The sequence below is a fragment of the Xyrauchen texanus genome, chromosome 23 (assembly GCF_025860055.1).
Source record: "Xyrauchen texanus isolate HMW12.3.18 chromosome 23, RBS_HiC_50CHRs, whole genome shotgun sequence".
NCBI lineage: Eukaryota > Metazoa > Chordata > Actinopteri > Cypriniformes > Catostomidae > Xyrauchen > Xyrauchen texanus.
The window spans coordinates 9,182,935-9,210,513 of record NC_068298.1 but is presented as its reverse complement, the minus strand read 5'-3'; the positions used below and the strand labels follow the sequence as shown (position 1 = coordinate 9,210,513).

The following is a 27,579-nucleotide window of genomic DNA, read 5'->3' as shown; positions in this document are numbered from 1 at the left end:
ATGATTAAACGGAGATCTGGAAAGGCCTACAAACCACAGTGTCTCACACCCACTGTGAAATTTGGTGGAGCATTGGTGATGATCTTGATGTGCTTCAGCAAGGCTGGTCTCAGGCAGATTCTTTTGTGAAGGACGCATGCATCAAGCAACGCATGTTATCCTGGAAGAAAAATTTCTTCCTTCTGCTCTGACAATGTTCCCCAACTCTGAGGATTTTTTTTTCCAGCAGTACAGTGCTCACCAGATCAAGACCCTGTTATGGCCAGCCCAATCTCCAGACCTGAACCCCATTTAAAACCTCTGGAATGTGATCAAGAAGAAGATTGATTGCCACAAGCCAACAAAACAAAGCCGAGTTACTTTAAGATTTGCACCAGGAGTGGCATAAATTCACCCAACAGCAATGTGAGACTGGCAGAGAGCATGCCAAGACGAATGAAAGCTGAGATTTCCCTAAATATTGATTTCTGAACTCTTCTGAACATTAGTATTGTGTTGTTTAAAATTTTATATGAACTAGTTTTCTGTGCATTATTTGAGGTCTGAAAAAACTTTTTTTGTTGTTGTTGTTGTTGTTGTTGTTATTTTGACCAGTTGTCATTTTCTGCAAATAAATGCCCTAAATGGCAATATTATTATTTGGAATTTGGGAGAGATGTTGTCAGTACTTTATAGAATAAAACAAACATATTCATTTTACTCACACACACACACCTATAAATAGTAAATCCATTTTGCAGTGGTCTCTTAATTTTTTCCAGAGCTGAATATATACACTGGATGTCAATGGAAAGCACTACAAAGTTTTTGTGTGTCTGTGTGACTACACACTCTCTCACTGAATGCTCTTTTTTGTTATCAGCTCTAGAAGTTCCACTCTGTTCTTTTGCCTACGTTATCAAAGTTTCCCTGTGCATTTGTAGCTGCCACTGCTGATGCCTCATGCTTCTTATCAAAACTGTTTGATTGACAACTAAAGAGCAGGGAGAGGGATTATGGGAGAAATGAGTACCCAGAGGGGCAGCTTATGGAATCCCAGTCAAACCTGCTGGATATTGACAAGCTCGTCACTATTAAGTATGTAGAAAACCCTGTGTGCTTGAGCTGAGCCACTGGCACATGAAGTTATTTGTCAAAGACAGATGGAGAAGCATAAACACAGCCGAATGCCGGGCAGACAGCGAAGAGCAGTCGCCCACGCAAAATGCAAATAGTAACATATAGATATTGCCTGAAAGAAGAATAATTGTTGATTGGTTGCATTTTAATACTGCGCAACAAGACTAATTAATGATATACAATGCACACGCACTTTAAACCTACAATTATTTTTCTTTTTCTGGCAAAAGTATAATAAAAAATAAAAGCATGCAAAAACCAAACAGAGAAACATAAATGTGTATTCACACCATGATTCATTATTTTCTTTAAAAAAGCAGGTAATGTGATCTGTAAATTTACCAAGGTTTTACAAGAAAAACAGACATGTAATATTCACATTAAAATGACAAATTACACAATATTTAGTCCCTGAGGAGGTATTAAAATCAGTGCGATACACTTTGCAAAAGTCGTGGGCATTGTCGATATGGCTTCGAGATATGAAATGTAATTCTTCCATCCAGCTGTTGTTAAATATACAGTCTATAATAAAAGATGTGCTTGAGTAAAAGTGTGTCGATATCATAAAATAGCAGGTTCTGAGTAAAACACAAGAATTTATGAAGTCATAATCCGCTATTTAAGTCATGACCTGAGTAAAAGTAAATAAAACACACAGTTGTTATAGTGCCGCCAGTGTTCATTTCTCCTGGAAACAGCAGAGACACGTTTAACAAGTTTTGCAAAAATGTACAGTATATAGAGTCACATTTTCACTATGAGACAAGATTGCAAGATCCTCACCTTAATTGATTCTTACCCTTTATTATACTCAATATAATAAATTAGCATTTAGGGCACATGGCCTCTTGTAACTTAATTGCAACATTGTAAATTACAGACCTCTTAAAATATTTAACAAACCTAATAAGTATTCCACAGTTAATTTTAACATCTTTTACATTTTAAAATGTTTAGTTTTTTTATAACTTAAAATATAGACAATGTTTTTTACTAGAGTACTTAATGGTGTATAGAAACATTTTCAATGTAAACTAAGAACGATGAATAGCAATCTATTGCTGCCACAGACAGTGCACACTGTGTGTGTGTGTTTATATAGACAAGAGTCTTGCACGTCAGATTGATATAGCACATTAAATTGAATGGTGGGTGTTCTGACTTCACCTCTTCATAATGATATATATGGTGTCATTTACCAGAAACTATCTGCTTTTACAAAAATACAGTCTCTTTTAAAGTTTCTGCCTAAGACATGTTCTTAATGCTCAACCAACACCAATCTCTCCAACACTGACAGCTAATGATGTTTGATCGTGTCTCCTTATTCATTTCTATCCTGCATTGTAAATATTGCTTTTTTTATTTCTCATTTATATTTGTAGATTTGTGTCTAAAAGAGATCCAATTGATCAATCTCTCTCTCTCTCTCTCTCTCTCGCTCTCTCTCTCTCCCCCCCCTCCATCCATCCATCCATCCACCCACCCACGCACCCATCCATCCATCCATCCATCCATCCATCTATCTATCTATCTATCTATCTATCTATCTATCTATCTATCTATCTATCTATCTATCTATCTATCTATCTATCTATCAAACATGTCACTTACAGTATATTTCTATATTGTACATTTACGTACATATACGTTCCTATATTTTATTGATGTGTCACAGGCATTTGATAGGATTAATCATGAACGGTTGTTTGTAAAATTGTTAGACAGAGGTGCCCCTAAATTTTTTGTGAGAATTTTAATGTTTTGGTATGCCCACCAAACGTTTCTGGTTAAATGGGACAATGTTGTATCCACTCCTTTTCATGTTAGTAATGGTGTGCGACAAGGAGGTATCATGTCTCCTTTTTTATTTAATTTTTATATGGATGAATTATCAAACCAGTTAAATAGGTTGAAAACTGGCTGTCTTGTGGGCAACACTATTGTTAATCATCTTATGTATGCTGACGATCTGGTCCTGCTTTGTCCATTTAGTGCTGGGCTGCAGGAAATGCTGAATGTGTGCTCTCAGTATGGCCTTGATCATGACATAAAATATAATGCTAAGAAAAGCCACATAATGATAGTTAGAAGCGATGAGGACAGGAAATCAATTTTCCCAACATTTTATTTGGCAGATAGTCCTCTTGCTGTGTGTGAGGAAATTAAATATTTAGGTCATGTCATATCCAATGACTGGACAGATGACAAAGACCTATATCGTCAGCGATGTAATATCTACTCTCAAGCTAACATGCTTATAAGGAGGTTTTCTTTGTGTTCTGACTTTATGAAGTGCTCTCTGTTTAGAACCTACATCACACCGCTATACACTGCTCAATTGTGGTCTAACTATAAGAAAAAGAGTATGCAGAGACTCAAGGTTGCATACAATGATGCAATGAGGTTGCTGCTTCGTGTCCCTAGGTGGCATAGTGCCAGTCAATTGTTTGTGGCTACTAGAGTGCCATCTTGTGAGGCACTTTTAAGACAAATGATGTTTAGTTTTATGTGTCGCCTGGACAGGTCAGTGAACCATATAATTGAAGCCCTAGTCAGTCCGCTGAAAAGCTGTTATAGATACACCTCTAGGTTAAGACGACACTGGTGCAATAGCCTGTATATCCTATAGGCTAATATGGAAATTTGTATGTATTTATGTATGTATGTATGTGTTATATGGACCTGTGTCTGCAATAAACCTTTAATAAAAAAATAATATAATATAATATACAGTATTGTGACAGGGCGGGGGGTGGGGCCGGGTCATGATTCTACACACCCGGCCCCTTATCAGGGTAATAATGTCTCCGAGAGGGATAATGGCCGATTGCGGATGGTGGTGCGAGAGAGAGAGAGAGAGAGAGAGAGAGAGAGAGAGAGAGAGAGAGAGAGAGAGAGAGAGAGAGCGATTACGGGCAGCTGTCCCGACTTATGTGTGTGTTTGTGTCTTTTCATTTAAGTTCTCATTCAAATATAATTTATATTGTCAAGCCGGTTCTTGACTACTCCTTTCCATGAATCCCTTTACAGGTATCTATTACATTGTTTATGTGAAATGCAGCACTCTCTTCAAAAGCAAAAACGATATTCCCAGACATTTTCCCATCTGTCCCTGTACAACTTATTTCCAAAGACAAATCCTCAGTTGATGCTTACTCATTCCTTATCCGCACAAGTTCGCCACTTAAATGGCACATCCTTACTCTTAAAAAAGACCCGTCAAATTGAGATCTCACTTAACACATTTATGGGGTGCATAGAGGGAGCAAAGCAAGATTTATGCTAGAGCGTTGTGCTTTAAGGGGTTGTGACAGGCCCATGTAGATTGAGATGAATTATTAAACCATGGCATCATAGAGGTAAACAAAGAGTGATACATTGTAAAACATTCTGCTGACTGGGCCATACATTAGAGGAAGTACTAAGGCTGGATTGTATGGTGAGTAATGTGTGTGAGAGAGAAAGATATGGAGTAATGACTTTAAAATTAACCCTTGTGTTTTATTGCGAAAGATCCCAGGTCTTTTAAATAGCTTGAAAAATATACTTAAAGGGTAACTAAACACCTGCTCAGAGTCTGACTCCACCCACTAGAAATATTTGAAAATGCAGGAAAAGTGGGCAGACCCCGGCGGGGATAGAGGGAACGAACCGAGTGCGGGGCTGAGCGGGGGGGGCACCTGAGACTCGTAGTGACGGATTAATTGACAGCTGCTGTCAGACTCTATGTTATTATTATTCCTCACACGGTCGCAAGACGACATGTACATGAATCTGGCGTGGTGAGCTGGAACCTGCTTACGTCAGCTGTCACCGCTTACGCCACGAGCACCGCAACAGCCAATAGGAAAATTCAACTGCAGTAGCCACCGTTCAACCTGAAGAGGGCAGCACTCAGACGTTTTTACACCATATATTGTAGAATTAAAACACTTTATACACAAATGTCAAAACAATTACTTGAATCAATGACCAGTACTAATAAAGCCCCATTCTTACAGATCATTAACTAAAAAAAGTTGGTTTAGGGTTTAGTTACCCTTTAAAATATAAGTATCAGACTGATACTTCATGAAACATCAAAATCCTATGAGTCTTACTATAAACAATTTTTCAACATAATACCCTCAACTTTGGTTTCTGTACCATTTGAGGAACAGCCAGATGTCAGCAGGAAGTGTTACCATGAATTTGATGCCAAAAGAATTTGAAAATAAGACATTACCACAGTTATTGTATTATATAGTGCATGAACCATTATAGAAGCTGTATATTATAAAAGCACTGTAATATAAAATTACTCATACCATGATTAAATTTGTCAGACCGTTCACCCTAATCTTCAACACACGTGCATGCATACGCACACAAACCCTCACACATCAGCCCAGCACAGTGGGAAACGTCTGATTTTGACAACATAAAAACTAGCCGTGATGTTTTGATTTAACAAGCATAAAGAGAATTAGGAGGTGTGTGTTTATTTAAATGTCTGTTTCGAATTCTGCAACAGTATTTGCGCAGTAATTTTCAAAGGGCACTTTAAGTCCACAGTTGAGACGAAGAGATTAAAACTTTTTATTACTTATAATAAACAAGCTCATACTTGACTATACAAATGCTCGACCGTTATAGAGGTTGTGACCCGGCCGCATCAGTGAATTATTTAATTTCTTAATTTCCTCTCAGGAAAATAATGTAGACATTATTCCGACATTAACATATCATGTCCACGAGGCAGTGCATAGGTCAAAAAAATGGGGATATCTGAACCATTACGAGCATTCCTCCTGCATACAATTTGCAGTTTTAATGAGTTTGGTCTTTTGCAGAGCCTCTAAGGCATTATGTAGATTATAATCCAAACAAAGATTTTCTCAGAGTTCTGTTAAGCGTATCTGCTGGGATAAATGCCAAGCCATTTCTGAAGAGCATAACATAGTACAAATAAAGTTCTAACTTGTTGCCATGGTAAAACATTATCAGAGCTATTAAATCAACAAAGAATTTCATGATTCACAGAAAGTGAAAGGAGAAAATGAAAAAAAAACGTGGCCTGGTAAAGACTCTTTGATCTGCACCTGTTCAACTTCATTGGTCTGTTTCCACCCATGTGTTCATTTCTTACAGAAGTCTAAAACACTTGTACCATGGTAAAGGGTTTCGTCTTGTGAAACATGCTCAGATTTTACTTTAAATTGAAGAACAAAGCATATCCACAAATGTTTAGACAAATAAAAATGTCCAATCTAAAAACCTGATCTGCCTGTGGGTTACATATATCTGCAACAATATAAAAAACGATATTGTCAAACAGTTATGAGGATTATAAAGTTAAGTGAAGTTAAAAAGTGAACACTTGTTATACTAAATATCAGCATGGATGTTGAATAGAACGCAGTAGGAGGTCAAGGTCAAGTAGAGAGTCAGGTGTTTTAAATGACATATTCCCAACACAGGGCAATTTGACTGGAAACTTACTGCATGACAGGTATAGGCAAGATTTTGTGTGAGCGTGTGTATTTTACTATTTTGATGGGCTTGAATTACATTTATATATCAATATCAAAGACTGCAGGGCACAGGGCTGAATCTAGCCCAGCTGTGAGTACGACTCGGCTGCCAAGCAGCGAGCAGCAATTAGCCCAAACGTGCCAAGAGCACATCAGCACACTGACAGATTCACTGTGAGCAGAAAGATTTAATAAAAATATATCCTCACTAACGCACATCCATTTGAACTGACCTTAGGACAGCATAATTGGCCACAGACTTTCCCTCACCTAAAACATTCAGTTCCACTTTCGATCAACCTGTGTTGTACAGGTAAGAAGAGAGAGTGTTAATCAAAGCACTCGAACACGTCTTTGATTCATACATCTCAAAGACAGCGCTGACATTTTCCATTTAGTTTGTAAATGTTTTATTCTTTTCTGGTTCAATTTAAATGAAAATTTAAAAAAAAAAAAAATATATATTTTTTTTTTAATTTTTTTTAAATATGCTAAATAAAAAAATCGAGTTTTTATTTAGCATATTTAGTGTTATTGTGTTTTCGTAAACAATGAAGAACAATTCTGAAAAGCTTATAATAAAATGTATGTTAATACTGCACACACACACACACACACACACACCACACACACACACACACACACACACACACACACACACACACACATGTTGGGTTTCCATGTTTTATGGGGACTTTTCTTAGACATAATGATTTTTATACTGTATAAACTTTATATTCTATCCCTAAACCTAACCCTACCCTAAACCTAACCCTCACAGAAAACGTTCTGCATTTTTACATTTTCAAAAAACATAATTTAGTACGATTTATAAGCTGTTTTCCTCATGGGGACCGACAAATTTTCCCCACAACATCAAAACTTTTGGATATTACTATCCTTATGGGGACATTTGGTCCTCACAAAGTGATAAATACTCGCACAGACAGACACACACACGCACGCACGCACGCACGCACGCACGCACACACACAAACATATCTATATATATACTGTATATAGTATATTTATCAGTCACGACAATGAATACTTGACTTGAATACTTTTATTTACTTATAGACAATTAAAGCAATCTGTTTGTTTGGTGGTATGGGTCTGTCTGCCAATCCATGCAGCTAGTTCCACAACTGTTAGCTGATATTCTAATAGATTCTGTCAAAATAAATGATAACTCATCTACTAAAAGCATGGCTTCTGTTCTGTTTATTCCTCATATAAGTTCTGTTTATAGCTCATATGCTCTCACTGCATATATTTCAGTAATATGTAATTTGGTTGGAGTGATGTTACAGAAATAAGACGAGCGAGCATCTGCTATAATTGATGGATAATCCTTGGCAAAAACAAGCAGTTTGTGCAAAGACTGAACAGTTTGTTCTTTGATTTTGGAAGCAGCGTCCACCACCTGCTCATTTTGGACTTAGTTGATTTATCAACTGTAACTTTCATTGGTTTTGGAAATGTTTCTGTAGTTCACTCCAGCTTCCATAGTTTGAGAGGTGATCCGTCTTTTGATTTTTTCTGAATTCTGACACACAAATCAATCTAATGGTGAAAAATTATTGGTAGGAGAGCTTATAAAGTGTTTGATGCTACTGATCTAACAGTGTAGGAAGTTTTAGTGCAGGGTTGCATCATTAGCTTTTGAAGAGTTGCCAGATACAAGCAAGCAGTAATCTGTTATTTACGTTGTGCAATTTATTGTTGAGTCTGAAAGATATAGTCATGAAAAAATTAAATGCTTCAAGAGAACATAAATATATTGTTTTAAGCTTGAAAAATAAAGCTGAGAAGAACAAAACTTGCTTGCCCATGCAAAACTCACCTCAACAATGCTAGGGTGCTTTTGGTGGTTTGCCAGGGTAATGTTATGTGCTGAGACTGGAGAGTTTTTAAGGTTGTTGTTAATTGCTATGTGGTTTCTAAGCTGTTCTGGGTGGTTACTAGGGTCTTCTGGATGGTTGCTTACTGACCCAAGTCAAAACAGCCCAACAACCACGTGTCTGATATTCTGGTCCTTATATGATGCCTTTATTGAAGGGTTAAGTGAGTTTTTCCCTATTGAATATAGGGGATCAGTTGAAAATCATAAGTCTGATCACTTAAGTAAAAGCATAGCATCACGAGACTTGAGGTATCATTCATGCCAATTGCACACACATTGTGGGGCGAGTTATCTGATGAAGTGCAAAATATAGGGTTAGGGCTTTGCTGAAATCACTAACCCAAAGTCTTGAAACGGGCCAAGACTATTCAAATTCCAACTGTCAAAAATGTTTTCAATTAAAATGTAAGCAAACCCATACAAGGCCTTTAATCTGCTTTTATGTTATTTTTAAACTTAATCTAATTTGAAATTTCAGACAAAGCTTTGTAAAGCCACCATCAAAGTTTGTCTTGACAAATCTAGTTTATCTTGTTTGTGAGTTGTGTCAGCGATTCTAATGAAACAAGAAAATTCCCTCATTCTTTAAGGGGTCATACATCACTCCAGTTAAGTGCACCTCTTCTCTGCTTGATGTAAAGAATCTGGGTTTGACTTTAAAGACAGGTACTGGGAGAGATCACATGATGCAAAGACGATGTTGAAACATAACACCCTCCAGACAGAGTCTGTTTCCATGCTTGCAGACATCTCACTGTCTTCTTTATCCTCTTTATTTCTGTTTCTGTCTCCGAGTCATATTTTCTGACTTGCTTTCATTGGTATTTAACTGCCTCTCAAAGCATTTCCTGTCAGAGTCAAGATGGGTGTTTCGTGTCACAGTGGCTCTGAAAACAGATGTTGCCTTTAAATTCTGTCAAGCTCCCAGCAAACATCTCAAATCAGCTCATATGTACAGCATAAAGCTACTGTATCACAACGCCTTAGTGTGTATCCCCTCAAAACAAGCTCTTATCTTTGATTGTGACATTGAGAGGACACAATTAGCATAAAAATGAATAGTGCCTAGTCTATTTTAACACTAGGAAGCCAGATGACCCAATTGGCTGAGACCTTACTACCTGCAGCTAGAATATGCAGTCAAGAGATTAAACTGCAGTTATTGGTTCCTTGTCAGTGAGAAACCTCTGCATAGCCTATTACAACCTAATGCATGAAATAGCTAAGAGGGCCCTCCATTGAGTAAAGTAATTAAATGTGGCTGGCTGCCACACAAGACCTCCAGTGCCCTGGTCAGTTAGAGTAATTACTATTCCTCTTTCTCTGTGTTTGATAAAAGACGACAATCTCTCTTTACCATGGAAGTTATCTGTGTATGAGCTGAAAAGAATGAATATCTCTCCTTTTCAATATTAGACCCATGTAGAACCTAGCTCATCCATAACATTAGCATAAATCTCGTAGGTTCTTATTGATGGTATGGGAAGAATTTGAACGTAAAGGTATATAAAATTGAATGATCTGTGGATAAATGCCTGTCCTCAAAATGAATCAATGGCTAAATAGTCATTACTGAAAGGGTTTTATATCAAACATTTTCAGTTGTTCAACAATTCAGCTAACATACGGTAAGATTTTACTATAGAGCCTCACAACTGCTCTCTTCCAAAATCTTACTTTGATCTTACCTTGATGCCAACTGCCTACAGAGACAGCTGCCTTCTAATGAGTTAGCATGTTGCTAAGCTAAACACAAAAATCTATAGTACATACAAATATTGGGTGCATTTTTTTGACACTTTATGAAAAGCCATCCAGAACTAATTTAGAACGCTCTACATAAGTAATTTTGTTCGTCACACAAATAACATTCCTTGTACAAAGTGTATATGTTTGCATGTTGCTAGGCAATAACAAGGAATAGTAAACAATAACAAAGGAATTAGAACGCTACTGACCCTGAAGCATTTCCGATATCATTATGGATTCTTTAAATAAGGCTCTGAGTCAACATATTTCAACATACTGTATATGACCTGAAATGACTTACGTGTTGTTGATACTAAGCATCTACACGAGAGAGGCGATGAAATGGTATCATAGTTTAGACGTTCATAACTATTTCATCTGAAAATTGGGAATCCATATCAAACTATTTCTTATCAACACTTTTCCATATTGAATGAAACAAGTGTTGAATGAAATGTGTTGCTTTCGATTCATTCAACATCTTGCAGTGAATTTGAACTTGATATCTATTGGTCAAAATAACATGTTTTAGAAGGCAACAATTATGCTGACTACTTTTCTCAACACCCTTTGAGTCGAGACTGGTATTAAAATACCTTAAAATGCTGTATAGATTGGCAGCTCTCTACATTTTGGAACAGGGCTAATATGTCACTTGTTTTGTGCTTTACTGTACCAGCCGTTTTCTCTAATGTATGCACCAGAATGTGGCCTCTTGAAATACAGGGGCAGTTTTTGCGGTAAGGCATTAAAACACATTGGTTGGAACGAGCGGCGTTGATGGCGATACGGCAGCTGACATGATACATAGCACAGTGAGGTGAGCAGACATGAATAATGATAAAGGAGAAAATAGAAGTAAGGGGAGGGGTCTTTTTTTGCCGCTTCCATCTGCCTCTCTTTTTCTGCCGACAAGAGAAGCGCCTGATGTATTTGCTGCTTGGCTGCTCACAGAGATTGCTATCAGCCAAGACTCGTCTGTGGAGGTAAACTCAATACGCATATTTTCACCTTCCAACCTTCATAACATTTACTTTCAAGCCCTCCGATTCGGCTTGTGTGTGTATGCGTGTGCATGCGCGTGTGCATTTTTAGAGTTCTAATAGAGTGTGATTTAAAAGTGTGACCACCTGCCGTGGCCTTACAGAGATGCAAAACAAATGTAATGCAAGATGAACCAATCAATAGAGGTGTGATGTGAAAGCCAGGACCTCAATTTGTGAATGTGTTTTTGATAAAGAAAAGACCAAAAAAGCAAAGCCAATCTCACTTTGCATGCAATTGTATGCTCAAAATGAATGTTGATGCTTCTGGCACTTTTTAAATGTCCAGATGGCATTTTGAGAAACATTTAAATTTGCTCCATGTAACAGACATGATAATTAATTTGATTGACATAATAAAACTGCCTTAAAAACTAGTTGTCAGCTATGTACAACATTTAAATTCTCACTTAATTTGCCCTGTCAACACAACATTTTGACAAATGGCAGATGGTGTTTTACTGTAAGCAGAGTGTATATATATATATATATATATATATATATATATATATATATATATATATATATATATATATATATACTGTATATATGTATGAAGTACTTGTATTTTCCATTGAATTGTGGAAAAGTGACTATACTGTGAAACATACCATTTCCATGACATAAAATTACTCATACTGTGATTTATGATTTTGGTCATAACGCCCACCTCTAAATAACACAAATAGCTTGCACAGCAATATGTTGGTTTGACATAGCAATAAGCTGTTTGAAATCAATAAAAAACAGGCATGACTTCTTCACACAAGCCAACCTCATGTGTCAAAGGCACAAGCAGTATAACATCTGCCCATGCTGTCTCATGCTGCTGCTGCAAGACTGGCTCTCGAACAGTTTGACCTGTGATGGGAGTGAGATTTGTCCAAACAGACTGAGGGAACAGCATGGTAGCGTTTGAGGGGTTACATCTCCAGCACAGAGGCTAACAACAGGCTGCAGCTCTAGGGACAAACAAGACCTTTAGATAACTGTAGCTTTAAAGAGACTCCATCCATGAGATAAGCTGTGTGAAAAGAAATGGTACAAAGGTGGAAAGAAAAGAGCAGCGATGTGTGCAAGTGTGCGACTAAGTGGAGGAGACTGGAGGATTTAAAAAAAATTAAAGCTAAGGGAAATCATTTCTGAAATAAGTGTGTCACAGTGGTAGACTAAACAGCAGATAAACAGTGAGACCAACTTCAAGTGAAACAAAACAAAGTAACAAAGAGGCAAACTCCTCACTGTAGCCCCTAAATCAAACAGACAGGTATTGAGCCGAGTTACTATTTTTAAAAGGCATGTTCAAAGGCATAGCAAGCCAGTATGTTTATCAAATGCAAGGTGGTATTAAGTTATGCAGGCAACACTCTCACAACACAAAGCAATATATCACATATGATTTAATACAGCTGACGCTAATTAGTTCATGTCCACTTTGTGTGACTCAATAAAGCGGTCAACTTTTGCAAACTGCCTGCCCTTTTATATCAGAGCAGTATTATTCTTAAAGCCAACATTGTGTTTTCTCTAGAAGTGGTCTTGCATGTTGGTTTCAAACACCTGTTTTAAACCCCTTTTGAAATAGAATAATTTGTGTTTAATCAAACCTCACTGGCATACATGAAGACAGCAGATTTGTACTGAAAGTTTTAAATGTGTTCTTAGGACAAAGGTGTTTTTCATAAAAGTCAGGTACATAAAAGTCAGGGGCATGTTGTCAAATTTATATCGGGTGGGTTATCACATAATCATAATGTGACAACATGTCATACGTTTATACAATTTATCAATTACAATATTTAGTGGCCAATATAAAATGCTAACATTAATTTGAAATGCTAACATTTATTTGAATTGAAAACAGTTAAGACTAGTTCTGTTGTCACTATCAAACAATTCTGACACCCTGGCAACCAGTAAACACCATGAGAGCACCACACACATTTGTCTGAATTACAGCATGTCTGAAAGTGTAAATTCACAAATGCCTAGAATTGCATCACCTTCCAGTGGCTGCAATGTCAGGCTTCGAGGGGTGAGCAAGAGCTCATTCATTAGAGTGGTAGTATATTTTTCATTTAGTTTGTGCAGCAGTCAAAAGAAAAAAAAGGCCCTGATTCTAGGAATGATCATCTTATCTCCAATCACGGATTTATTGGCCAATCTAGAACTGTGGCCGATTGATCGGTGCATCCCTAACAGGCTTTTATTAACCATAAATCTCCTCAGAAGTGGTCATTGTATCAACCCTGTACCTTGTTACATTAACTGATTTCTAGGCTGCCTGGTGCAGACTTTGGAATTTGCCAATTAGATTGGATAATGCAAGTCATTTTTGCGTGCAATTTGCCTCAGACAGTCAGTGAATGGACTCTGGGCAATCCGTGGGCATGCTATATATGACCATGACAATCTACATTTATTTTGAGACACACTTTAGGTTTATAACTTGTGGCGTGTTGCGTATTAAGTATGATGACATACAGAATGCAAGGTGTGACTGCAAAACAAGCTCCTTCAGTATGAAAGACTTGCATCCTGAGATACAGCCAGAGAAAATAATTACACTAATAGAATGACCAGTTATATTCAGAATCTGTCTGGCATTTTAGCTCAGATTTGAACCACACAGTGCCTGCTTCTGGATTAGGTCTTGCTTCCAGGCTTTCCCAGCCCTGGGGACTACCAGTCTCACCACTGTGTGAAAGGCAAGCAGGCAGTCATACAGCCGGTTTGCAGCAGTATGGATCCCAGGACTGAACTGTAGGGTATGTTGTAATGGGCACATTCCACTGTTAGGACTGGAGCTGCCGGAATTGGGCCAAACTCTTATGTAAAAAGTTATTTTAAAAAAATAGGTCCGGCTGCATAACATGATTGGATAAGCCACGTTCAAAGCTGTACTTTTAAATAAAATATCCTTAAATATCTGTTATGCTTTCAGGACATTGAAGATTTTTAGAATGTTGTGACATCACCAGATTGCCAGATGTTTATTGTTTACATAATGTATAATGCATAATATGCAGGGACTATATGCAAGTACTTACACTGACATGTTGAGCAAATGCTTATATGGTATCTTTAAGAATAGCAGCATTTCAGTGAGTTCATATTTACGAGAGTTCAGTCGAATGGCTTCTTTAATGCATCCATGCTTTTGTAAGTAGAAATATATTTAATTAAGTTTCTATTTTGTTTGTTTTTGATCAACAACTGACAGTAAAGAGCAGAAAGGATATTAAAAGAGGCATTACTCAATGACAAATGGATTACATGGATCTCGTCTTTGGACACACACTACACGGATCGAGTCAAACCAAAATTTTACTCTCAACATGTAGTGTAAGGTTCTCAGTGCTGAACATTTTGCCACTATTACAGGTTACTAAAATCTGAAAATTTAACAGCCAGTGGCTAATTACAGACATTTTTAATCACATAGTGCAAAATTAGATCATATTTGGAACACACTAGCAATGCTCTTGCAACCAACCCAAATACCTTAGCAAACACATAACAGCACTTTGGCAATCACCCATAACACCCTTGCATCATGGCAGCAAGTTTAACACAGACAAGCACCACTTTAATTTTCTTCAGAAACTGATTATTATTAATAAAGCATTGCATTATTTATTAAATATTTGTGAATTTTACAATACTGATGGTGCCCCCACAGAGCAATAACTCTTGGCCGCTTCTATTTGCACTATAAAACATTAAAAACTTCCTGAACAAATCAACTCACTGCACTCTACACCACTATTACAGCAATCATGCCTGAACACCTAGCCAAACCACCACCCACAATCCCTCTTTCCTGAAGCAGCCCAGCTATCACTTCACTAACTGCAGCCAGGACGACCCTCTGCCCCTCACTCCGGGAGCCCGAAGCTTTGGCTCTCAACCCCACACACCCACTACTGTGGGAAAGGCAGCACACCAGAACCGCTTTCAGCAACTCCATTCCCAGACTCCCTCTGTGGGAACACGGCTGTAGGGCATACTTTCTCTCTGCCTTCTTAATGAGGCCCCATTTGCACCTCCTGCTCTGAATCCAAAGCCATCAGGACCACCATTGCAGATGGAGAGCTAGAACGCTGTGGAGGTGTGTACTTGACTAAAGCTACTGGACGAAAGTGATCCCAGGAGACGATTGGAATGGAAATAATTATGTTGTAAAATATTCTAAAGTACATACTGGATCGGGCTGGTGGAAGTCTACAAATGAGCATGTTTTTTATAGACAATGGGAAATGGCATTTGCAACTTAGTTATTTTCTGTAGTTGTAATAGTAGTATGAGATGGCAAAATCATAAGAAATCATATGGGTTGGCTTAAAAAAACAACAATGTTATAAAAATGTATCCTATGTTTAACCAGTAACCCTAACCAAATTTGTGTTGCATAAATACAAATAGAATGAGTAACCAAATTTTTTCATTGAAGTTTTCTTTCTTTCTTTTTTTTTGGGATTCCAAAATTTGGAATGCCCACTTCCCAATGTGCTCATGGTGTCATAGTGACTTGCCTCAATCTGGGTGGTGGAGGACGAATCTCAGTTGCCTCTGTGTCTGAGACCATAAATCTGAACATATTATCACGTGGCTTGTTGAGCGCATTCACGCACAAATCACCACGCGCCCCACCAAGGGCAAACCCCATTATAGCGACCACAAGGAGATTACCCCATGTGACTCTACCCTCCCTAGCATCTGGGCCAATTTGGTTGCTTAGGAGACCTGGCTGGAGTCACTTAGCACACCCTTGATTCATGACTCCATGGGTGGTAGTCAGCATCTTTACTCGCTGAGGTACCCAGGCCCCCCGATGTTTCTTTCTTAAAATAAATTGTTGGATAGGAGGCTAGCTAACATTTGATGCCTATATTGTATTGTGTTGAAATACTGTTTGTTCATTGGTTAGTATCTATGGGAATAAAAGTTATACCTTTTTGTACGAGTTAAGTCATACCACATCTTACAGTTTCACCATTTCGAACAAATTATTTCGGTTTGACTATGTTGAATTTTTCTGTGTAAAACAGAATATCAATAATCATAATTAAAGGGAAATAGTGTCAGACTATTTAATCCATTTGAGTCAAAACAACTCTCAGAAAGATTTTGAATGTTAATATGGGTATGACATGTTAATAGGATATTGGTCTTAGCTGACTAGGTCTGCTACGCTGCTGCTACTGCAGATTTTACTGCTAGAAAATACACAGACGTACTGAGTTAGCATTAACAGTTAGACAAAACAGAAATGTGGAGCTGGGGTGGGGGTGGGTTTCAGAGAAAAACTCTTGCAGCATGCTGCAATGAAACCGGCTTGTCTGCAAAAATGAGCAATTTAACCTGATTACATGTCAAATGACCAATCAGCTTAAGGTGCGTACACACTGCCAGAGACATCGCGCGCGACAGCGACTCAATACCATTCATTTTCAATGCGAGCACAGCGACTTCCGGCGACACGAGCTGTCGCGACCATTGGCGCTAGATGTGGGCGTGTCCAGTGACGCGACAAAGTTGAGAAAAGTTCAACTTTGGAGTGACTAACGGAAGCGACAGCCAATAGGAGAGAAGACGGGAGAGCTCACGTGATCCTTTCTCTCTCTCTCTCAGCTCACTGCAGTAGGCCTAACGGAAAGAAGGATGAAAGGCTAATTCTTGCTGTTAGAAATTTTCCAGTGCTCTATGATATGTCTCTTCCCACGTACTACAAGGACATTTTTACGAAAAATACTGCGTGGAAAGGTGTATCTGAGATCGCGGGGATTTTATGGACCCAGACAGACCGGCATTTGCATTTTCGCCGCAGATAAACAGCCGCTATGGCAAACAGCACGCCTTGTTTCTCATTCATCTTTGATATAAAGCATTTTATGTACTGATTCCATTTATATTTAGTCTTTTCCCTCCAAAATTTTTGTTTTTAGTGGCAAGAAAAGAGATTCGCTGTCAACAGCAATGGAATGGCATCCGTGAATGTCATTTATAAACGTTACTAGGCAACCAGTAGTGGGAACGCCCACTAGCGACTTCACCGCCAGCCACTGGCGACCTGCAGCGATAAAGTCGCTGGCAGTGTGTACGCACCTTTACACCATGCAATCCAATTGGCTTAACATGTCACATATGAGCGAGCCAATTGGCAGATAATAAGTTAAAAGAACCCATCATAGAGTTGCATGGCTGAACTTTGGTCATTTTGTCCAATAGGATTTGATTCTTCATGAAAAGTAAGCTATGATATGAATGATTAATTTTATTTGTCTCTGTCTGTAAGCCCTTCATTACATCAAGAGAAAATATAATTGTTTTTGTACAGTCAGTTGGTAATATTTGCAAATCAACACCAACAGTGTGATCAAGAGTCTTGTATCACTCTGAAGGGCATTAATGTGCAATCATCATCATCATCATCAGGCGGGCTTGTTAGGCACGACAAGACTCTTCCACAACTTTTTATCCTCTGCCAATCTGGTGACCTCTTGCATTAGATGTTCTTTTTCCAATTCCAGGCCTAAGTGTTTAAGATCTTTGTACAATTTTTCTCGATATGAAAAGCGCTGTCTACCACGTGGGTTCGATGTTACTTCCGACTTGTAAAGGGCATAGATTTTCGCCGGTTCGCACTCGTTCATTCGTAGACAGTGTCCAATAAACTGCAGCTGTCTCGATCTAATAGTTGAACTGATTGGAATTTGGCCAGTTTTCTTGTAAAGTTTTTGATTAGTCATATGAGCTTCAGCTTGATTGATGCCGAGCATGATCCGTTAACACTTTCTGGTGAAGATGTCGAGTTTGTGCTCCAGTGCCTCAGTGAGTGCCCAAGACTCATTGTGCAATAATAACTGGATAAGTGTACATTATCCTGTTCATTACTCAGCTACTTAACAAGTCAATAAATAAAATGGAAATGAAAAGTTGATTTGAGCTGAAATGATTTTATTACTGTATGACAGGAAAAAAGAGAGAGCAGAGTGATCTAGCAAAGACATTCTAGCACGGCAATGACGGAAATCGGTTGCCCAGAATCACAGTCAATTATACAATTTAGCTGTCATTATACAAGACATCTGACTGCAGAATGCCACAATTAACCAATCAGCATCCTAACAAACAGCAGAAGTATTCCAGACAGATGTATAATAAATACCAATACTCCATTCTCTCATTCTCCCGCTGCTAACGTTCACAATGCTTTATGCAAGTGATTACTTCTTGAGCTCTGTCTCTACAAACAACCTGCTGTTTGCCCAACAGTCACACCACCACCACCACCACCAGCAGCAGCAGCACAGAATAAGAAATGAATTGGACTTGATTAGTCACTTACTTGAGAGGAGTGCTCCTGGGCTTGGGCTTCTCTGTGGCCTGTGAATAAGAAAACAACAGCCCACCAGATTAGAGGTCGATATCTTAAACAGAGAGCAAGGAAGCACACAGAAAACAGCCAGACAAAGCAAAAGAGGAACATCACAATATTTGAGTGTTTCCTGGTTTTACCCTCTCTGTCACACTTGTGTGAGAGGGGTTATTCTGAGAGTACAGCTAAGTAGGTCTAGAAACAGTAGATAAATGTTGCTTGGGGCAAATATGTATTGATTGTCAAGGCTGTGGATTCCATATTACAGTGATTGTTCGAGTTCACTCACATGCTCATGTAGCTCTTAAATATACTCTTTAGTCTTCTGATTTTAAAGTAGCAATAAAACAAATACAGTCATTAATCATTATTACCCCTGACACCCCATCATGACATCATCATGTGGGTCATAATAACTGATAAGTTAAGTTTACTCAAAACAATTTAGTTAATGGTTTCTCTCAAAACATGTGTTATCAAGTTCACCTAATGTGGTATTCAAATAGAGTAAAGTTTACCATTTAAGTCAACTAGATGAAAGTAGACTTAACTTAGATTTGCTATTTAAATATAATTGTTTCTATTTAATCATTTAAATTAAATCAGCAAATTATGACTGAATCTGTTACATGTTAACTAAATTTGATTCCCCAGAGAAGTACACATAAAACTAAACATTCGGCCATGTGAAAGATTACACATATGAACAGGGTACAACATCACCAAAAGGGACAACTATTTACTATAAAATAACATAACAAATTCTAAAAAGAGCAAAAACCTCTAGGAATTCAAAACAGCTATTTAAATGCCCGCATAAATTCCTTTTGATCAAACAAATGTGATTAAATTATTCAAGCACAAGTGCTTATATTCCCCAAAGTCTTAATTCTGTTCTTTATATTTTAAGTTATAATAATTAATATAATCTTAATTTTATGGATTTTTAAGCCAAATAAGTTCAATGAGCATATGTATTTGAGTTAAAATTCCAAACTTGACATTTCAAGTAATGTTAATTAGATCTTGAACTTGAACTTGTTTTAGTGATGACAATTCATTATTTCAGATGTTTTTGTTGTTTCTACTTTGTATTATTTTAAAGGATGATTAACATTAGATTGACGTTAATGTAATACGGTAATTTTTTTAATAAAATAAAAAATACTGTAATAGCCTTTTTTATTCAAATCAGCATAAAACAAAGGCATGATCATATCATGATGCATAAGTACTTTACAATTTAAATGATATGCCATTTATTTTTTTTTTGCATTACAGTACTGAGGTTGTTACATGCAAAAAAAAAACCTTAATGGTGTTCTTTTTTCTTTTTGTTCTCTTTTGATTTTAGGATTAAATATGACCCGATCTTAATCAGGTGTGTGATTCGTGAGATTTACCTTACGAAAAAAGAACTGTTGTGGTACCATGGTACAGTGATGGTATTACAAGGTAAAACATGGTATGTTGATATATACCATTGTTATGAAGTATTTTCATATAAAAAAATACTCCAAGGTGCTTCAAAGGAAACCAACATATAACCATGTTACGTTTGCATTTATGTCATTTAAACTTGTTGAGCATTAGATAACACATGACCACTTAGACAAATTCATGATCCACAGATGATAAACTGTCAACAAATTGATGCTTTTATTTCATTTTCTCTGACTCAGTAATATATCATGTCTCTCTTCAAATAAATCCCTTCTTAACTGGTATTTTTTAAAGGTAATTCTCCCATTTGCAACCTTACCTATAAAAAACCCTCTCTCAATGAAAATCATTTTTTAAGCTAATTTGCACATGCTCCTATTTGACAGCGAGCAGTTTATTAGGTCTGGGCTGTAAGCTTGTGTCATAGTGACTACTTTAGAAGCTGTCAATGAACATACTGGTTATCAGAATCCAATCTCTCATGGTAAATCGGGATCTATTGAGATATCAGCCTCTGCAGGAAAAATCACTGCTGGGCTACTGCTACCTGGCCAGCCACAGTGGCACAGACGCAGGTTTTGGCTTCTGTTGATGCTCATTGAACCCACCCATGTGTTTGACTTCACTTTGCTTAAATGAGTTCACATTTACACTATAGTGTGCTGTTCAAACTTGATCATAATGTTGACATATTATACATCCGTATAATTTGTCAACATTATTAACTCTTTTTTGACTACTGTTGACCATATAGAAAATGTGAACTAATTTAAGAAAAGTGATGTCAGTTCTGGGGGGCATGCACATCAACAGGTTAATGCTGCGCCAGTGCGCCCATTGATCTGTGTACAGTCCATTTATCATTCAGGGAGGGAGCCAGTGATCTTCACAGTGTATTAGATGAAACAACTCAGATCATCTGTCAGAGGCACTGTTATTGCTGTTTCCCGCTCAGTGGGGAATTTGGGCTCATTCCAGCCTGCTAGTAAATGCATGTTGCTAGGCAATGTGGTTGGGGCCATTGCTATCGGCGGTGGTATGTGTAGGTAAACTCACTTGCAGCCTGGGATGAACATACACATGTATACTTACAAAAACACGTTAGCGAACTGCTATGTATGTCACATTTCCTCAGTTAAGTGTACAAGGTGGATTTGGGCAATTGTTATAAGGGTTGTGGGAAATAGAGGAAGTATGGAATAAGTAACCAAATGTGTTCAATTACATTTCCTTACTTAAAAATGATGACTGTATCATCGCTTTGAAATTCTGTTTGTTGATTGGTTGGTCTCTATGATTTTGCTATCTCATGCAAATTATTACAAACTGTCATGAGACCATGTTGAAATGCCCTAAATCTTAAAGGTCTGTGTGTGTGTGTGTGTGTGTGTGGTTGTGTGTGTGTGTGTGTTAAAGCCAAAGTCTACTTATGATCTTTTAAAAATCTAAGTATTGCTAACTAATTAATATGGCACTTTTTGGAAGTTACATTTTAGGTTTGGGAACACAGGAAGAAAAATAAAACCAATGGTACTCAATGTTCTAGTCTCCTGTTATGTAAGGTTCTGTTTGCGCTCGGGTCATAACATGCCAAAGCATGGGGGAAATGAAGACACAGCTTTATGTGGGCACTGTGAAATTACACATGCAGCTTTCTCTCAATCCACCCCCTCAAACACACACAACACATATGCAAGCTACTGTATGTGAGTGTGAAACATGTTCATTATCCCTCCTCCACTGTTGCTCTCATGCTGGTCAAATATAACACAAAAACAGATGGTTGGGGAATGACTGTATGTGTGACAAATGATTCAAAGCATACTGTGTATTGGCATATGTACAGTACATACAGTATATACATTTATATGTACAGTACATATGGTATATATTCTTAAAATGACTTGAATTAGGATTGGGTTTCATTGTTTGCAGTGGTTCCATTGAAGTCTGTGTGTGTGCTGACAGATGTTTGTATGTACCACTCAGGGCTGGACTGGCAATCTGGCATACCAGGCATTTTCCCTGTGGGCCGATGCACTTTGGGGCAAATCAGGGCCAGCGGGAGAACCAAGCCGCAAAACGTGCAGAATGGGCCGCTATAAGCAAAGATGAGCCGGTGCGTTAAGCAGAACGGAGCACAAAACGGCACCGCGATATGCAGAAATGGACTGCGACCCCCCACACCCCCCAGGAGATGCAGCTGTAATAAATAAACATTATTATATTACAATAATCTGTCTCCACTTGGTCACGACCTTCTATCAAGCATAAACAATATTTATATATTGGTTCTAGCTTGGTTTATTTACCTGTTCGGTGTCTTCTTCATCACTGCTGATTTTCAGGTCATCTTCAAGCATTCTGCAAAAGTGAACACAAACTTTTAATGACAGAGAATGCCAAAAAAAATTATAATAATAATAACAATAAAAAAATTATTTCATGTATTTCATTTACATGATTATTTAAGAGAAAAAGAGATTCATCCTCCATAAAGGGATAGTTCACCAAAAAATTATTTTTTGATTAAATATCTGTTAAATCAAAGCCAAATGGTTCTTCCAAAAAAACAAACAAACAAAAAAATAAATAAATAAAAGGGTTTAACCTACTTGTAACATCCTTTAGACAGGCAGACAGACAGACATAGATAGCTATATAGAGTTCTGCAATCTAACATATAAAGTATCAATGCTATACATTGTAAAAGGAAAGTAAAGAACACAATGTCATTTGCCAAGCATTTATAAAGGCCAGTGACATCATCCAGAGCGCTTGTTGACCCATATGTCTGTATGCACACTCTCTCAAGGCCTGCTTGCCACCAGAACACACCACAGCCATGAAATAAAGACAAACAGACAAATGTTCCCTTAAATGAAAACAATAAAAGGCCTTTATAAGAACAAAATGTGTTTATAGTTTAGTTTTCAATGACCTAAGCTGTCGTGCAGGACTGTAGATCGAGGAAAACTTTGAACAAAATTACCAGTCATTACACTGCATAATATCTAGCAGATGTTCAGAAAGACCTCCATAAGAAACCAGGTGCTGAAAGTGTACTGCCTCAAAAGCACATTTTGAGCTAAAAGACAATATGCAGGCAGGTTTGTATAAAGTATGTTGTTGTATGTAACCTACTGTATCTGTCTGTATTAATAGAGCATGTAACATTTTCTCTCCCACAGAGATACATTTTATTAAAACCTCAGATCAAAATGTCAGATAATACACAGGAGCAAGGAATAACATGGATGAATAACATGGACTGATGGATTCTGAGAAGCTGCATAGTTATCTTCAAATCAATCCTCAAGTCAAGTCAAACAAAAGTATGTGGAATACCGATGTTTGGTTCAACACGTGATGTCTGATGCCTCATTCAAAAGAAGGCATTCCCACAAACAATTATCAATTGTTGGCCAACTTACTGTACAAGAAAGCACCCTAATACAAACACCAATCATTGTAACTTACGTAACACCAAAAAGCGAACTGAGCTGATGTTTACACTTTGCTAAATTAACCTTGCAACCACAGGATGAGTAGGACATAGGCTTGTAGCCCTTACAGTAAAGTAAAAAAAGAAAAAAAGCTGTCCACATTGTCAGACAGTGTGCAGCATTTACCCACGTTTACACGTGTGAAGCATACCACGTTATGCATTGTGAAGCATTTACCCATGTTTACAATGATCTTGACAGGGAATGAACTATATAGAACTTATTTACTTAAGTGCCATCTTTGATTTTTGATGGGAATGACAATGAGGCTGTGAGGGATAGACTTACCATTTCTTCAATGGTACAAATGGTGTAAAGCTGTATAAAGATGCTAGATCACACCTGATTTTCCACAATTCATGTTGTCTGGAGTACTTTGTATACTGAATGTTCTTAGACAGATATTTTATCTATGTTTTGACCAAGGAATGATCCAAAAACACATTAACTGCAGTACAGTCAGTTTTTGTTAATCAGAGGTACTGATTAAATTCCATGGTCGTTCTTAAAGCCTTAGGATGTTTTTGTTATATTTCGCTATTATTCTGCAACGTGTCTAGTAAATGTTTGTTCATGAGCTTAGATTTTCATTGTTCATCATTATTTTTTACAACATTCCCTTTTGACGTAGTACATCATTATGCAGCTTTTGAGACCAATGCACTTGCAATCAGAACAGCAAATAATTGACCACTTTGGTACACTATTAGTGGCCTCATTCTACTTTCGAAACTCACATTATCAAAGTACTGATTATAATAAGTTTACTGATTATACAGTATGTGACCCATATTGCTAATTAGTAAACAAACTCATTTGTTCTATCACTTTGGGATATGCATCTGTATACTGTTTTTTCATGTGAAAATTTCCATTATTTGATCATATATTCTGAATGGATTTATATCCAATAGAATGGCTAAAGTTTCAACTCAGGAAGTCCATGACAGCAGGGAGGAAAATCATATAAAAACTTCCATTGTACATTGTTAAGGGAACAGCTTGTTGCTTGCATGTACCATTGTACAATAACAGTCATGTAGAGAAGATGGAAGGTGCTACTGAGGATGTCTGAGTTCTTGGAGAAGGCTTCTTGATCAAGTTATTGATTCCTTCAGATTTCCCTGCATTGATATTGCTGTCCTAGTACATGACAGAACACTATACACATGCAAAGCCTAAAGTGTCCTGTGTACACCAAAAGACCAGAGCCTCCTCGGAAAAATAGTTACAAAATTCACAATAATGTGTTCTCACTTACAAATGACTATATGGTTTAAACTTAAACCAAAAGAATATTCAGGACAGAGTCTAAATTAAATGCAAGTTAATGAAGTAGAGGCAAGGCCAAGAAAAACAAGTAACTGATGACAACCTCTAAACATTGTAACCATTAGCACATGAAATGAGAAAAAACGAGCTGGTGTGCTTTTCTTCAGTGTCACCACTCATTATGGTAAGGTTTCCTTGGGTGAGAATGATTCAAAATGCTTATGAACCAAATTTGTTTCAGAATTTTGGTGTGCACCTAAGCCAAGTACTTGATGCTTTGTTACGGTTTTCCTCCCATGTAAGCAATCTGTTTGCATATATGCGTATTTTCCCAGTTTGTTACTAAGAAACCACTGCCACTCAAGATTAGTTCACAATGTATGAGATGAGATTACAACTGTGAAATTATACTTTTTTTTATTATTAATTAATCACACAGTTTTCTATGATTAATTGCAATTAAATTATGGTACATGATACATTACAACATACATTAAAAAATCATCATAAATATATTTACTTTATACTTTGCAAGAAATTGGTTAGTCAGCATTTATTTTAATTATTTAAATATGTACATGCTAAAATTGTCTTTTTTTCCCCTCTTTTTTTTTTTTATTACAACTGTATACATGCCATAAAATTAGTAGTCATGTTATAATTACAATTTGGGCAAAATCTTCTGCTGTTTTCCAGTAGACATTTTTTTAAGAATGGGATAAAATAGGCATATTCAATTCATATTAATCTTTATTGGCAAGAGGAACTTAAGTGTACATTGCCAATGCATTATACATACAAATAGAAAACATGAAATGCTTTAGTTTAATTTGGGAGGGAGGGTAGATTCACATGGGTTAACCACCTCGTGGTCACGATTAGCAGTTCTAATCTAAGTGTCATGCACAATGAGCCACGTGATAAGATGTACAGATTTATCGTCTCAGAAACGGAGGCAACTGAGACTTGTCCTCCGCCACCTGGACTGAGGTGAGTAACCGTGCCACCACAAGGACCTGCTAAGTAGTGGAAATTGGGCATTCCAAATTGGGAGAAAAGGAAAAAAATATTGCAAGCTGCAGCCAAGTATAATCGCAAGTGTGCATTTTCGGGTAATGCAAAGAGAATGCAGCAGCTTGCCCATATCTCTCGCAGGTGAAGTCTTCATTCTCTGTACATTAAATCTGCACCCATGTTTATAATGTCCGGGACACGCATTGCATGTAATGAAAGACGTGCACATATGTACATTGTACAAATATGTCTAGGTTTGTTCCTGGCAGGCAGCAGATGCCCTAACCCCGCCCCACCCTATTTGGAGCCTGTAAGGCTGAGTAGAAGAAAAAAAAAGTTGCTACATACATTTTTGTTAAACAAAGCATATTCATTGCAGAAATGTGTGTTTAATTGTTAGTAATCACATCCCCTTTGAAAAATAATTATGGGATTTTTACTTTCAGAACCTTGAGTGCTGAGCTCTATGGAACACCTTTCCTAAAAATGCCACATGATTCAAGCCATCATTCATATCTGTAGCACAAACAGTGCAAGATGCGTCACTGTAAACGCTGAAGTTTAATACTTAGGTTTAGGGTTTGGATTAAATATAGTCTCAAGGGTTGACTCGGGGCAGTGCACCAGCGATGCTCCCCTAATTGTCAAGTGGAACACTCGCTGGTCATTACTAAAGTTCTACGAGTTGTGCTTTGGTAATCAGTGAAATTGTGAATAGGCAGAGCTAAACTAAGGGTAAATTCTTGGGAGATTTAAGTGCATTGACAGAAATGCCAATTATTACCACAAAAGCCTTTTAGGGAAGTTCAATCTATTTTATTCCAAGTTTATGTGCGCACAATAATCACTAAGTAGCTTTCGTGAGCATGGGGTCTAGACGATGAGCAAGAACAAGGTGGCCATAAATAAACCTCTTGTGCCCTGAGAGATAGTGCATGACCTGTTTCTGTTTTAAAAAGAAATTTCAAGGATGTCTTTATACATACATACTGTATATGATTATATACACAATGAAAAAGAAGTATTTCTCAAATAGCTGTCCTTGTCTTGACATATAACGTGAACGAGCTGATTGGCTAGCAGGTAACACGTTCAAAGAACCTATCAGCTTGCACCATTCAGTTTCATTCCTGAACTGAAATCTCATTTGCCAACTTGTCTGAGACATCAATCTGCGCATCTTATCACGTGGCTTGTTAAGCTTGTTACCGCGGATATGTAGCGTATGTGGAGGCTTCACGCTATTCTCCGTGGCATCCAAGCACAACTCACCACGTGCCCCACTGAGAGCGAGAACCACACATTATAGCAACCATGTGGCTCTACCCTCCCTAGCAACTGTGCCATTCTGGTTGCTTAGGAGACCAGGCTGGAGTCACTCAGCACGCCCTGGATTCAAACTCGCAACTTTCAGGGGTCGTAGTCAGCGTCAATACTCTCTGAGCTACCCAGGCCCCTCTGTCATTAATCTTCAGAAGAATTTTGTTCTTAAGAAAGTTTTGTGAATCCGGCCCCTGGACATGTAGAACTCATGTGGCTATCTTTGCTCTGACTCTTTTGTCCAGTTCATTTTAGACCATTTCTATGGGATTTTGGTCTGAAGACCAACCGAGTTGTCTTTCTAAGA

General features: G+C 37.6%; 1 protein-coding gene across 1 annotated transcript in view; it reads right to left on the bottom strand.

The window, feature by feature from the left end:
• The window catches only part of LOC127663059 (AF4/FMR2 family member 2-like), a 245,911-nt gene that overhangs the window by 60,673 nt on the left and 157,659 nt on the right, over nucleotides 1-27,579 (bottom strand). The window contains exons 8-9 of the mRNA XM_052154466.1: nucleotides 22,473-22,524; nucleotides 18,688-18,725 (exon numbers count right to left, since the gene is read on the bottom strand). Coding sequence (XP_052010426.1) covers nucleotides 18,688-18,725; nucleotides 22,473-22,524 — 90 coding nt within the window. The remainder of the gene's footprint in view (nucleotides 1-18,687; nucleotides 18,726-22,472; nucleotides 22,525-27,579) is intronic.